General features: G+C 39.5%; 1 protein-coding gene across 6 annotated transcripts in view; it reads right to left on the bottom strand.

Annotated features, from left to right (window-relative positions):
• The window catches only part of ITSN1 (intersectin 1), a 116,278-nt gene that overhangs the window by 1,739 nt on the left and 99,457 nt on the right, over nucleotides 1-15,082 (bottom strand). For 5 of the 6 annotated variants that reach the window (XM_048953899.1, XM_048953881.1, XM_048953872.1 and 2 more), the window contains 10 exons: nucleotides 8,827-8,948; nucleotides 7,838-7,944; nucleotides 6,201-6,384; nucleotides 5,657-5,755; nucleotides 4,679-4,846; nucleotides 2,876-3,148; nucleotides 2,241-2,362; nucleotides 1,227-1,309; nucleotides 1,043-1,126; nucleotides 458-631 (listed from right to left, as the gene is read on the bottom strand). In XM_048953899.1, the coding sequence (XP_048809856.1) occupies nucleotides 458-631; nucleotides 1,043-1,126; nucleotides 1,227-1,309; nucleotides 2,241-2,362; nucleotides 2,876-3,148; nucleotides 4,679-4,846; nucleotides 5,657-5,755; nucleotides 6,201-6,384; nucleotides 7,838-7,944; nucleotides 8,827-8,948 (1,416 nt within the window). The remainder of the gene's footprint in view (nucleotides 1-457; nucleotides 632-1,042; nucleotides 1,127-1,226; nucleotides 1,310-2,240; nucleotides 2,363-2,875; nucleotides 3,149-4,678; nucleotides 4,847-5,656; nucleotides 5,756-6,200; nucleotides 6,385-7,837; nucleotides 7,945-8,826; nucleotides 8,949-15,082) is intronic. The other variant, XM_048953889.1, reaches the window with a different exon arrangement.

Genomic DNA, 15,082 nt, shown 5'->3' with positions numbered 1-15,082 from the left:
TGGTACTGGCCACATGAATGACAGTCCTGCCCAAATATTCCTGGGAGACTATTACTCTAAAAGACATAATTCAGTGCTCAGTATGTCTACTGCAAGTTATGAAATTAAAATGGCTTGGGAACCTTGAGTTCATTTCTGCTACTGCCTGTTACAGGAACCTGACAACATTTCTTTTCCTCCTCCATTAATTTGTCCATTTGCAAAACGCATCCAGAGTTTCAAGTAAAGACTTAGCAGAATTACAAACTGCACTTCGGTTACTGTCAAACCACACAAGAAAGGAAACCCGAAAACCCAGAGAGAGCGCAATTCTTTTTGAGCCAACACAAGCATGGGAGTGAGAGTGCGTCGGGTCTCAAACACACACAGGGGTTCAGTATTTACCTCAGCGGGAGTGCACCTCTTCAAAACGGCAGGTCTGAAACTACCCTTGGAAGGGTGGCTGCCCCTTACTTACCATCTGGGGAGAACTGGTCCCTCTCAAACACCGTGATGCAGAGTACGTCCTGCTCGAGGTCTTTGATAAAGAACTGGCAGTTGGAGTTCCACTTCGGATTGAGGGTGTCCTGCATTGTCTTGGTGATGTGGCACTGAGAGCCCATCGTCACCTCACAGTATGGATTACTCTTTCCTGGGAATTAGGAAACAAACAGAAAAATGTAATCATGTTTTCAAGTGTGTGTCTGAATACCCTCTTCAACTGGCAGCCAACAGACCAGGTAAAGACAGTGGCCTTGCTGTCCTTTCAATAAGTATGGACACAATTCTGCAAGGCGCTGAGCACTTTCCACTCTTCATTAAGGAATCTGTGGCTTATGATCTCTTATGAAATAGTTTGTGTGGTAAAAGCCGTTTGTATGAGCCAAATGATAAAGTGCAAGACAACTGCATGACTGCTACCGAAAAGCACAGAACCACCTTTGTGCTTTTTAAGTTCATTAAAACAGCTTTGTTAAACAAAAATATACTGACAGAACATCTAAGATGGTCAAATAGGAATGTCTCCTACATACAGCATATTATGAAATCACAAGGCACTTACCATGGGATCTGCAAGGTTTTAATTCAATGCCTTCAACAATATTCACCATCAACCTCCCAATGCCCGTTGCTCTCTGTGAGCGAACTGTAGTGAAACAGAAGAGGAGAGACAGAAGTCTTTAATATATTTCCTGGCCCAGGGACTTCCCCACGAAGGATGAGAACCCCTGCACCCCATGCTGTACCTAAGTAGGCCTTTTCCCTCTTCTTCTTTTCAGTCTCTATGTAAAGTTCCGAAGCAGCTTTAATTTTCTGAACCCATGCAGTCCTTCAGAGGGAAAGGAGAAAAAGGTTGCAAAATATCATTTCCATTTTTACTCCCTGCTGTACTGCAAATAACAGTAAAGCTGGCCCTCCTTCCCAACCTCTTCCAGCCTAAGGCCCTCACCCCACCACAGGCTCTGCTACGCTGAAGCTGTCTGCTTGGAAGAGATCTTGCTGGAATTCATAGCGCCTGTAGAAACGTAATCATTCCAGCCTAGCAGGTCCCATCACACAACGGAAGCTCAAGAGAACTATGAGCAGGCAGGGAGCAAAGATGTTTTATAACTTTTTATGCATTGGAATTTTTCCAGATAACGCATTCTCAAGCTGGCATAATAGTATCTATGCAATGTGTTTGGGGGATTTTTTGCTGATTTTTCAGCTTCCATTTTTTAACAAAAGTTATTTTTCAAGAACTTACAAATCTGCAGACCAATCTTTTCAATATAAGTCCGTGCAACCCCATCTTTGTAAGCTTGCCAGAGACACAAATCACTAGCTGAAGTTGTCACTCTTCTGACTTACTCATTATAAATGGAACCAGATTAAAACTGAGTTTTGTTGGCAGGTTTTTGCTTCAGGTTTTAATCTGACTTGTTCCTGAATCCCATTCAACATACAGACATGCAGATGCTTGCACTGGCATAGAAAACTGATGGACATTAACAGAACAAGATAGGCCTGAATCTTTTAGCTTCTTCACGCTACCACAAAATGGAATCATCAGCCCTCCTAGTGATCTCACCATTGGTATTACTGAAATTCAGGAAGCATTATTCTTTCTCCATTCTTTACAAGTACTGATTATCACCTTATTCTCAAGCACAAGGATATGTAATATTAACTGCTTGGACACTGCTATGCATGTGTACATCAAATACATTTGCACCAGACCTTTAAAACTCAGTACTAACGTGGCCTGTGCAGGTACTTACCTTTCATTAATGCTTTCAGCCCGGAGTGTATAGACTCTGTCAATGTGGGAGATATGGAAAATGGGCTCATCTCCAGAAGGGTCTGTGGGTAATTTTACTAGTACTTCATTTAGAAAAATGGGCTGGAAAACATTAGGCAAAGCAAGCGTTCTATTGCACAGTATCTAAACAGAGGCATGCAAGATAGAGCAATTCAGAACAGATCTCATTTGTGCCCACTATTGCTTCTCCCCTTCAGCTGGCCTCCCATCTGTCTTAAAATATGTCATTTTAAAAAATGTTCTTATTATTAAGGTGTGCTCACAGTCTGGAACATTTCTCCTCAACTGAGAAAACAGCTTTATGAAGTTTAGCAATCTCTCCTTTCTCACAGGGAACAGCAAATACTGCTCTCTGCATCGCTCCTTGTTATGTGACCTCTGTTGAAGAGGTTGTTTTGGCCAAATTTCAAAAGCATCTTCCCTTAACTAGCAGACTACCAGCTTGCTCAACATTGGTCCCTGGAATCCCCAACATATGCCAAAGCTTTCAACATTCTTGTATATAAAATCCCACACGTACAGTATGTGGGTGCTGCCTCCTGAACTTCTGTTAGTATGTAACTATCCAAGCCACCATTTAAGAGTGGTACTTACAGTTTTGTACATTTTGTACTGCAGATTAGACTTGGGGCTGAAGACCTTGTCCGTGCCAGAAGAGCCAAGAGGTTTTATGATCTGAGTCAAGAGGAGGAAATCGTTGAACAGAAAGCCATACAGTTCCTTGTTACTCTTGGCTTTATAGAGCTTCCCACTGTGCAGAAACTTGCGTGGTCCCAAGCAGTTTGTAACAGAATTAAATACGAGTTGCTGCGAAAAGTAGAAGAAGAAGAACAACGCACTGTATAAAGTAAAACAATCGAGGTTCCCCTGAAAGAGATCAAATACAGTTTTGAGTCCTGACATTAGTTTTACTTTGCGTCACAGGGATGATGAGCAATGTCTCTGCCTTGCGCATGACAAGCAGTGCAAGTCATAAAAATGCTTTGTGAAATTTAAGGCAACCTATCAGTTGCACAAGGCATGATCTGGGCAGTCAGAGAAAAGCCAGAAGCATTTTTGCCTCCTTTTGAGTTTCTCTACCACACACATGCACCTCTGTGAGCAGAGCCGAGTTGATGATGACTTGTCCTGGATTAGCAGTAGTTACACAAATGACCTCTCCAAATCATGAGCTTCCTTAATAAGAACAGCATTCATGAATTGTGTCTGAATTTCACTCACTAAAACATAACAAAAGACTTCCAGATAACCTGTCTTTGTATCTCTGTAATAGCTGGGCTTAGAGGACAGCTGCTGACCAGTGGCTGGAACCAGAAAGATGCAAGACTCATCTGGAGGTAACAAGGTCTGTAGAGGCTTACTAGCCCTTTCATTTTTAAGTTCATTTCCATTGGTCAGGATGGTGTGGGCTCTGGCATCCTTGCTAGCCAGGCAGGTAGATCTGGAGTAGCTCCTTCTACAGGTTAGAAACATCTCAGCCAGAAAACTACTGGGGGAAGGCCTGCTCACTGCTTGCCACAGATTTAAGGTGTTACTGGCATTAACTTGTCAGCAAGCAGTCAGTTGGCCATTCAGGTAATATTACTGATGTTCCAAGGTTAGACATCATGTACAAAAGACAAAAGCAGCCATCTCCATACAAGCACTAGTTTTAAGACAGCCAAACGCAACTCTGGCCCTTCTGAACTTGTCAGAATTGTCTTTCCCCCAAAATAGATTTTTAAGATGAAATGCAACATTGTCCAGTTTATAAACCAAACAGTGCTTATTATTTGTTTATCTTGAACTGAAAACTCAGTACACATTTTAAAAATCAAGTTGCGATCTGTCTGCCACTAGTATCTTCACCACTATAGAGAGGTCATCAATGTATTCTCTGCCCACCACAAATATTGCAGAGAGGCTTAACATGTTATCTTGAAATATAACATGCATTAGTAGGCAGTGATTCTCTCTGTCAAGTCTTGAGAGGGACTTGATCTGTATTCTCACATTTTCAGAATGTAAACAAAGTTTTGTTACAAAAAAACAGATACTGTGATGACTTTTAAAGCACTCCAAGACAGTCAGATATTGCTTCAGGATGAGATACAGTACAATAATTCTTGCAAAGAGCCACGAAACTGAAGAGTTGTAGTTGAAAACTGCAGCACTTAATCTGGCACTAGTCCAGAGGCAGGAAACAAAAGCAACATTTATCATGTAGAAGACAATAATACAAGCAGCAAAAAGGATTACGTGCATAAATGAAAGGGAGCCAAAGAAAGATAAAAACGAATGATTTAAGATTATATGACATGATTACAACATTTTCCCTTGATGCAGAGCCAAAAGTGAGCCATGGTTTCTTCCCAAACAGTGAAGTGTGCCCATTACTCCAGACAGCATGTTGTTTACCTCAGAGAGGCCTTCACACTGAACATGAGCCTGGATCCACTCCAGCCTATCTGAATTTTCTTTCTCTCGCACTCCTTCATTTACTTGAGAACATAATTCTTCCGCTTTTTCAAGAGCATGCTTCAAGTGACTGTGGTCAGGATGGTTTTCAGGAGTGTTTTCTATTATCTACAGGCAAATAAAATACGTTAGCTTTTTCTATTATCTGTATTTAAAATATATTCATCTTGAGAATCCTTAATTTCTGTTTTATTTCTTTATTTTCATCAGAGCTGGTCAGAAGCTTCCACATTTCTCTTCCTGCTTGACAAATGTGAAAAATAAGAGACAAACTCACAGTCGGTATGTGAACAGCTGTCTGCAGAGCCATTACATCAGAGCACTACTCACTCTTCTGACGTAAGCATGCACATTCCAGCCATAAACAGAAACATAGCTGATTATGGATTCTCTTAAATCACAACATCCAATTTGTAACTGGATTAATTCCTACGAAAGTCTGGGGTCAATTTCAACAGTACTATTCAAGATGGTAAGTGTTAGGCAACAAATAAAAGTTAGGAAAGTGTTGTAAGTTATCCACTAATGTAAGCTGCAATGATTTAGCATTCAGGATTGTATACTGAATGCCATTTTTGAGACTATAAGGAAGGAATGATACCAAGGCAAAAAGGCAAAGATGAGCATAAGGTGAACCCAATACTTCCATTTTCTGAATTTCAAAATTTTCATTCAGCTTTTATTGCCTTCTGGTTCTCTGTGCAAGTAAGTTTCACCCCTATTTCTAGTGGAAATCCAAAGACATTTTGTTGAAGGCAAATGAATTACTGCATTTGCTCTAGTGTGGTAAAATGTAAAAAGGCAGCCCATTTTCCCTAGCTTATCAGACATCTAATAGTGACAGTGTAGGGAAACTATCCTTTAATTAAGCTACAAGCAAAGCAGCATCAAAAACATCATCTTTGCAAAAGAACATACATTTTTAATTATTAGTGGGTATCTTGTTACCCGTTGCATAGGCTTTAGTAGAAAACTTGATAGTGGCATTCCTTTACAGCGAGGATCCATTGCTAACCTCTGAAACATTAGAGAGGTAAAATGGTGTTAGTCAATTTGCTTAAAATCCAGCAAAATAAGGAAAAGGTAAGGCAACAAATGAACATAAGGCCTCAACTAAATCCATTAGGTCACAAACAAGGTCAATGCATTAGAATTTCTTGTACAATGCATTCTTCACCTAACTTGTCAGCACAAACAAAAAGCATCTTCTCACCATTATTTGTCCAGCTCTCAGCATGTTACTGCATAACCAATGCTAACGTAATTATTTCACAGCCATACAGCTCACTGAAAAAAGGTATGCCTTTAACAAAAAAAGTATTTCTTCAGTGAGTGCTTAAGTCTCTTCATTCTTAAGACCCTTCATTCTAATTCGTCACACAGCACTATTTCAGACAGTGTTTTGGAAATTTGCAATGCAGTTTATGGTGTACAAAATACACAGTGAATGCTCTTCTCTTACTTTTACAAACTCCTTGAATTCGGGGACTTCATCTGTTTTCTGCTGAATGAGTGCTGCCCCATTGAGCTGGCAGCTACAGAACCGAATGTATGGCTGCATGTGTGGCAGCTGAGCTGTCAGGATGTCGCCAATCATTTTCACTGGCATCTTCTCTCCAGACATCTTCTTACGCACACGCAAGGCCCTAAACACAAACAGGTCATGAGTGTTGGATAAGTCAGCAGACCTCTAAGTAGTGATTCGTGATCTATGAAATAAGTAGGTTGATTGTTATTCATTACTGAAATGAACAGACCTCTGAATAATAAACAGATCAGCCACAGGACTTATTGCACATTATTAGAACATAATAATCAAGACTGCACCCTCAGCCAACTGAAGTTTTCCCTCTTGTGATCACCAATTTATTATTTGACATTAACTTAATGCAATGACAGATCAGATACAATGTAGGAAGGAATATCATTACTCTTACTATTAGAAAATATATAGATATGCTCTTGAACAAGGGATAAAAACCCTACCACCACCTTGGGCCCAAAGCTATTTCTAGCTTTTACCCTGGCTTCCTAAGGAAGGGCATTTTATTGTCATCCGCTGTTTTATTACCAATATGTGTCATGTTATCAATATATATGTCTCTGCCCTATCACTGTCATAACTTGTTATTTTGTGAGCCATTTTCAAGCACATTACAAAAGCGAAGATATCTCAAAAAATTCCTACACTTTCAATGAGAATTAGCAAATCAGTAGAGAAAAATAAAGGAGTTTTATTAGTACTCTTGCTTTTTAAGATGCAGGTGTAAATTGTTACTCATTTTGTTGGGCAAGGGCCAAAAGAAGCAATCTGTTTGTACATGCCTTCAAGGAAGTTCTGATTTATCTTATAGTGTCTCAGGATTGCATAGCTTGACCTCTTTTTCAAAAAAAAGAGGCTTTCCCTCCTGCTGAAATAACAAGGATGGGTGAGAAAATTGAGAGAAGGAAGATGGGATCTGGTGGAGGCCACTGAGAATGAAGGGGGAAATAAGGGTACTTGCACTGCATGGAGTTTCATGGTAAAGAGTTGGGGTTGCAGTAGTTGGAGACTTTGGTAGGAAGGGTGCAGGGTACACTGGGCACAAATCCATAGCAAACCAGGCTTTCTTGGGCCTGCTTCTCACAAAACAGCTCATTCAGGTGTTAAAAAGTTTACAATAACTAAAGGAATACGCTGGGCAACTCAGAATAACGGTGGCAGTGAATGTTGGTTGTAGTTTGCTTCCCATTCACAGATAACGGGACTGGTAGTCGGTAAGGGGCTGTGACAGAGAAAGAGGAAGCAGAAGTATGGAGTGTGGGCAGCCCTGAGAGGCACTATTCTTCAGGAGAAGCTGACCTTGCCTTCTGTGCAGGTACCCTAAGAGCAAATTAAGTGCAAATCCTCACTCAGCAAAGAACTGATGCATTTTTCTCAACAGCAATAAAAAATTATAGCAAACAATAATATCTTGTTTTTTCCAACGTGGAAAAATGCCTGGCTCCTTTGGCGACTATTTTCATAAGTGGCAAATATTTCCATGCAGCTAAAAGAAGAGGCCCATGATTTTGTAATTGATAAGTACAGAGGAGAAAAAAAAAGCAAAAAGAACTTACTTCAGTAGTTTTATATTGCACATAATCAGTTCCTTCCAATTAACAAAAATCATAGCAACTTCCTTTTCTGTTAGCAGCTCAGATTCCATTAGTGGTTTCTGGAAGATCTACAGATTTAGAAAATGAAGCAATTTAGAAAGTATATGTTAAGTATAATCAAAGTTGCTAAGACTGATGATGCTTACTTCCTTAGTCTGGAAGTGAGACTACTTTACATCAGAGTAGCACTTGGTACTCAGCAGAACAGACCTCAAGCACGCCCTGTGCCCATTATCAGATCTACCTGATTATACCTTTCTGAGTAGCTTATCTCTTAGGAAGATAATAATCTGAGTTGGTCTTGGTGGTTGTTTACCATGGCCTGGATAGTCTGCTTTAACCTTGGGAATTTTAGTGACAGGTCTCCTGTGAAATAACCTAGGGTTACTTTGATAAACAACTGAAAATACGTTTTACTTTGGACTTCTTTATGGAAGCTCTGACTTATCTCATATTGTCTCAGGCTTGACCTCCTTTTCAAAATAAAGGCTTTCCCTCGCTGTCAAAAGAATTGCCCACATCACTTGCCCGTATGAATCTCCCCAGATAAAAGATGCTATATACACTGTAACATTTAAAGAGAAACAGGCTAAGTGATAACTGAGTGCCGCTGGGCATCTGGAAATTGGTACACAATGCGCTTCAGGCTTTATGAACCTACATATGAGAAGTAAACATTCAAAATCAGGAGTGAAAAGAGTTGACTGAAATGACAATTGAAACACTGAAGCATTTCAGTAAGGGTAACACAAGGGCTCGCCATCAGTTAATTACACCCACACCCAGACATTCATATATGTTCACATATGAAAATTTAACACTGATCATTCCTAGGGAATGCAACACAGCAGTGATACCAAATGAGTTTGTAGGGTGAAATTAGTGATCCAATTCACTTCAGAAAACATGAGTGAATAAAACCTGCTCCTAAAAGTGCCGTGCCTCCTTACCTCTGTGACCAACTGCAAATCATTTACATAGTTCTCTTCTGTGACAATGAGCTCATGGATGTATCCCTGCCTTTTTCTTTCAGTAGGTGTCAACATATCCAGAAGATGCAAGTCTGCACACCCTGGAAAACACAACAGAATCCTGGATTTTACTTACAATGGCTTTTAAATTGATCCAGATCTGTAGTAGTTTGAATAATGCCCAATGAAGAGTAACTACTGCCTGTTCATTTAATCATAATTCACACTTAATCACACAGTGCTTACAATCTTTCATCTTTTAGTGAATAAAAACATTGTCATTAACTTTTTTTTAAAGATTCAAGGTCATTTTTAGGAGATAGCCAGTTAACAAGGCAAGTGAATGGAGGTCTCATTAAAATGAAAGCATGCAGTCCAGAAACAACTAAAGAAGACCTCCCTGTGGCATGAACAGGATTTCTAAATGTTTATTCTCTGGTGGCAAAACTTAAAAGTTCTCCTCACCACTACCTGCCCATTTCCAACCTCACTCCGAAGTTCAGTTTCCCTTAGTTGTGTCATTCATCTGGAACCACACTGTAAAATAAATCCCCAAATGGATCACTGTTAATAAAAAGGGGACAAAGACTTCACCTGGAATTAATGCCAAAGAACACATATATTTATCCTAAAAGGGAGCAGAATTAAGGAAGAGAACTATAGTGACATTAATGCTCTGATGAGCTCTTTAGATTTTCAGCTCTCAGCTCTGCATTCAAGTTTGATCTTAATCATTGAAGTCAAAGTAGGCATCCTCATCAAAGCAGGGTTTATTTACTTCTTCATGCTTCAGTTAAAAATTGCTGGAGAACTTTTGAAGGACTTGAGCCAAAAGTCATGAAGGTCAGTGGAGTCACCCCACAAACCTTACTAGTTTACAGACTGAGCCAAAGGGTTGATTGATTGTCGTTTTGTACCTTAAAAAGCAGTAGGAAATCTTATAACTAAGAACACACATTCCATCAAGTTTGTCCTTCTGTTTTTCCAAACCATCTTCTGTGTGTATTATAGAATTTTTATACTATAGGCACAATTCAATTTTCATGTTCCATTTTCTATTCTGCATTACAACAGAATACTTAATTACTTTTTTTCCCATAGATCTTGGTATGTTTCAGCACAGATCAATTAAATTCTTCTGAAATTGCCAAGGAAAACATTTTCTCCCTGTTTCACTTCTAATAGTTTTTATAACTGTTCTGCATAAAATACAATGTAGTTCAGTTGTTTTGAAATAGGTTTAAAATATTTTGCTTTAAAGAAATACTATGCTTTGACACAATCAAAATTCTTCATTTTAATTCTTTCCCCCACCTCTCAACAAAGCATTGGCAAATTCAGTACATTCCTCATTGAAACACATTTTCCACGTGGAGAAAAATCTGAATGACAAACATTCAACGAGACCTTCACTTCATGGGATTTTAAATGGCCAAAGCTTTTTTTTTTTTAACTGTTCACCAGCATCAGTCGTGACTCCAACACAGCGTGATCCAACAGGTGTGGTTTTAGATCAGATGTTCTCAAATGTTCTTGCACAGTGAACCGCTGCTGCTTCTAATCATATCACACCCCAGCCAACCCCTTCAGTTCTTTGATATAAAATTAATACTTAGATAGTATCTACTGCATCTTCAGCTTCCCAAACGTAATTCAGGACCTGATTCTGCACTACACAACTAGCAAGGTCCACCACGTATCACCATCAGTTTTTTCATGAATGCCTTGGGACAGGTTGCTTGAACTACTCTGTGCTCCAGAAAAGATAAAAGATAGATTTGTTTAAAAACAATAAATGTTGATGCAGATATTCTCTATAAGTAAGAAGCTGAATATATATATCAGACTGTAAGCGTAGCACACTGCCAATGCTTCTTCGAAATGCTGTGTATTGCAGTCCCTCCAAAGATACAATTCAAACTCTGCCTGAAATTAAAAAGTTGGCTTGGAGAAGTGTCAATTAACAACTTCAAGTCGAAATAATCAAAATTCTCACTATTTTTCCAAAGTCAAAAGTTTCAATTCTGTTTAATAAGTGATTGCTTTCAAAGCACTTTCTCAGTTATCATGTAAATCACAGCTCTAATTAACAGAATCAGTTCTCCCCATGCACTGTCAGCTTCATTAAAAGTGAACAAAACGTTTAATGATTTTTCTCCAGAGGCTGAGGAATTTTAGTGTTCAACGATGCCAATGACCTTGGCTTGAAGTGCTGTTTCCAACCACCAGCAGCCTTTAGAAGAAAGTATTTAACATTTTGAACTGTTACATTTCAGTGGCCAGCTTGACAGATAGCCAACTGGGACTTAAATGGGTTACTCTGAATGTCAGTGGAGGGTTCAACCTTGAGCGCTAAATATTTGGGGAAACTGCCTACTGCAGTTATTGCAGAAAATGCAGGAGAGACTTTTCTCATAAAGGATTTTCTTCATTAGGTGCACAAGTATTAGGAATTGTCTGATCTTTGTATCATAAATATCAAGCAAGAACTCTGTTCTTTTCCAAGCTGGAATGTCAAGGTCATACGGCTCTGGCTGGTTATTCATGGAAGCCAAAGTACTGTGTAAAGTACTTTTATGTACATCCAAATTCTATGTGCAGCTGAAATAACACCACCATTCATGAATTCATCCCACTAAAAGGGCCAAGTGCCAAAGTGCCCCTGATATTAGGCATTTCCCCTGACAAATGGGAAAGTTCTGCTATTGATGAAGTCCAAGACCTTACCTCAGTGTAGAACCAGTTAATTTTTCTAGCTTAAAGCTCACAAGTAGTCACCATTCAAGTACTTAAAACTAGGCACTGTATTCTACCTTTTAGGATATCAGATACCATTCTTTTCCATTTTCCCACCCACTCTGGCGTTTGATACCATCTGAAAGATTGCAGAAGCTGAATTTGAATCTTTAACTACCAAAAAATCTAGCAAATGCAGAAAATAATGGAGAAATTAGGATAGTTAATCCAGCATGTTCACAGTGCAGTGAATACGTAACCTTCTATCCTTTAGCTGTGTAACAGAAGTGAAACCCAGCAGTGTCAGAAATCTGGTATCCTATCACCTCATGACCTGTGGAACTGAGAGTTCTAGAAATTTAATGAAAATAATTTAAAATAACGTTCTAAAAAGTAAATGTGCTTTTCCTTTTCCTTGCAAGGGCAAAGCTCTGAAAATATGAGTTTTCTAAGCTAATTGCTAAGCTCGAAAGCAGTTCGTCATGGATTGTGTCTCTTCAGGAAGAAGAATCCATTGTGGAACTCACTGCCCTAAGCACATAGGCATAACTTCTAATTTCTTCAAATTCAGGGAGATTTTCTGTAACTGCCAGTTTTCACCATAACTTCATAATGGCCCAATGTGCAACAGCAAGATCACAGTAGACAGGAGTCCACTCTGTTGTCACAGAACTGTGAAATTGGACTAGAAGGGAACTTAAAGATCATCCAGTTCCAACTCCCCTGCAGTGGGCAAGGTTGCTATTACAGCGAACCAGAAGCACTACAAAATTACACCACAGTTTTCCTCCAGAACCTTAAATGAGGAGAAACAGTACTCCTGACACCACAACAGCATTCCTTCCATCAAAAGACAGCATTTGAACATTCATTCTTCTTATCAACTGGATTCAGATGCAAACACCAAAACTGCACAACCCAGCTTCACATTGTCTTCAGCAAAAATAAACATAATATATAGGTACTGCACTTGGGGTCAGAATTGGGGTATCTTGTATTCTCAGAGTTCAAATATTTTATTAGTTTTCCACGTTCTCGTGCTGACCTCCACCCATTACCTTTCCTTGCTCCAGGTCTTCGCCTCCAAAAAAAAAAAAAAAAAAAAGTAATGTAAGGGAATCGAACCAGATGGACTTTAACAGAATTAATCCAACACACAAAAAAAAAACCAGCTGAGAAATGCACTTGGCAGAGATGAATATGACGGGGGAAAAAAATCCACGAAATCAGATTTCAGCAAGCCAGCCCAGGGAGCAGAAAACTGCTATCTGTCATACTGATGTGAGCCCAGTGCAGAGCAGTGTTTCAGTAGCGATGGCACCAGCTCACAGCTCTATGGGCATCAGTGGAGCTGGCAACATCAGCTCAGCACTCACTGGGTACAAAAGGGCAACATAATGGGCCAAATGCAAGTCGAGATCAGAGGAGAGCAGAAGCATTGAGCTTTCTTCTTGCTGTTAGGTAAAGCTGCTGCTGAGGGGGCACTCAAAGAGGTGGGCTACACACCAAGTAAAAGGAGAGGCTTATGCTGGAACGTGGAGCCAAGTTCTGTGATCATGGAGCAATGTAATGCTATGGGGACTCCAGCCCCTTCTAAAAGTTGTATATTCACTTGCTGTAAAATTACCTCAGGTATAAGAATCTTTCCATTTAAACACACTAGCAGATAGGTTGTCCATGAAATACTTAATTGAAATAAAAAGAACACAGAATAACTCTTTTGTGAATATGGATTTCTTTTTTTCTCAAGACAAACAGAACAACTCTGAAGGAAAAGAATCACCAGAAGTTAAAGCGCTCTCTAAATGCAATCTCATCTACATCCCTCAAATGATGGCTCCTTATTCCTGATTTCCTGCTGAAATGGGAAAAGGTACTTCACAAATGAAAGCTGATTTAAAAAATGCATTCAACTGATTAGACAGCCACAAGGCTGCTCTTTATGCTGACTTAAAATGTAAATCAAAATGAAAATCATCTGAATGATTTCTTATCTTAAGTCTATGTAGATCGTGGAAATCTTATTTCAGCCTTGACCAAGATTAGTGTTTGTCGGCTTTCCAGCCACAAATTCAAGAACTGAAGAGACAAGAGCATGGACACATCTCCATCACAGGAGACAAGTGTATTTTGGAGGTAATTGTGTGGTTGTCGGAGACTAAAGAGCTTCTCAGATGTATCACTAAGGACAGGAGAGTCAAAACTGGATTGAGACACAACCCTGAAAAAGTATTATTTTTGATGGATTATTTCAATTTTCTTTATTAAGGAATTACTTTCAGACTCCCTTTCTCATAAATATTAATAAAAACCCAGACAGGTAAGAGAATAAGTGCAACATCATTTTTATAGAACCATATCATTGAATCGTCATAGAATGGTCTGGGTTGACAAGGACCTCAAAGATCATCCAGTTTGAACCCCCTGCTGTGTGCAGGGTCGCCAACCAGCAGACCAGGCTGCCCAGAGCCACATCCAGCCTGGCCTTGAATGCCTCCAGGGATGGGGCATCCACAGCCTCCTTGGGCAACCTGTTCCAGTGCCTCACCACCTCTGTGTGAAAAACTTCCTCCTAACATCTAACCTAAACCTCCTCTGTCTCAGTTTAAAACCATTCCCCCTTGTCCTATCACTATCCATCCTTGTAAACAGCCGTGCCCCTCCTGTTTATACGCTCCCTTCAAGTATTGGAAGGCCACAACAAGGTCTCCCTGGAGCCTTCTCTTTTCCAAGCTAAACAAGCCCAGTTCCCTCAACCTTTCTTCATAGAAGAGGCGCTCCAGCCCTGTGATCATCTTAGTGGCTCTCCTCTGGACTCCAAGAGTTCTGCGTCTTTCTTGTACTGGGGACCCCAATTTTCCCTGCTACCTAGTGGAAATAACTGATTATGGGTAAGTTCCATGCTGATCTACGCTAGTATGCACAATGATTTTTAATAATTTTTAACAATTGAGTAAATAGACATCATAGGTCTTTCAACAATGAATTTCATTACAGTCTGAATATCTTTGTCCAGGACATTTTAAATGTGTTTTGAGGTTTTTGTGAGTTAACTGTTCTCAGGAATAGACTGATTTATAAGATGTTGCTCAGTTGAGTAATACACAGTGCTCTTCTGTATGAGAAATCCTGGCACAACATACATCAGTGTGTGTATCTACAGAGGGACAACTTCAGTCCGTTCTATTCAATTCAGTGGAAAATTGTCCCCAGGAACTTTTAGGGTACTGTGATTCTGAGTATCTTTCATGAGACATCACTCTGTGTTTTTAGAAGCATGTTAGAAAACATAGAACCTGCAGATATTGTAATAGTTTTATTTTTTTTCTCCCTTAATGTAATAATAATAATTAAAAAAAGCAGCATATGAATCTCCTATATTCAAAGTATTGCCAATATTTCAATATGTAGAGAAAGTGTGTTTCTGACCTGAAGTCATAAAAACCATAGCATACCTTAGGACAAAAGCTTTTAGTCAAGTTATGAATCTTTCAACACA

Source organism: Lagopus muta, chromosome 1 (assembly GCF_023343835.1).
Source record: "Lagopus muta isolate bLagMut1 chromosome 1, bLagMut1 primary, whole genome shotgun sequence".
Lineage (NCBI taxonomy): Eukaryota > Metazoa > Chordata > Aves > Galliformes > Phasianidae > Lagopus > Lagopus muta.
This window is presented reverse-complemented; position numbering and strand designations above follow the sequence as displayed.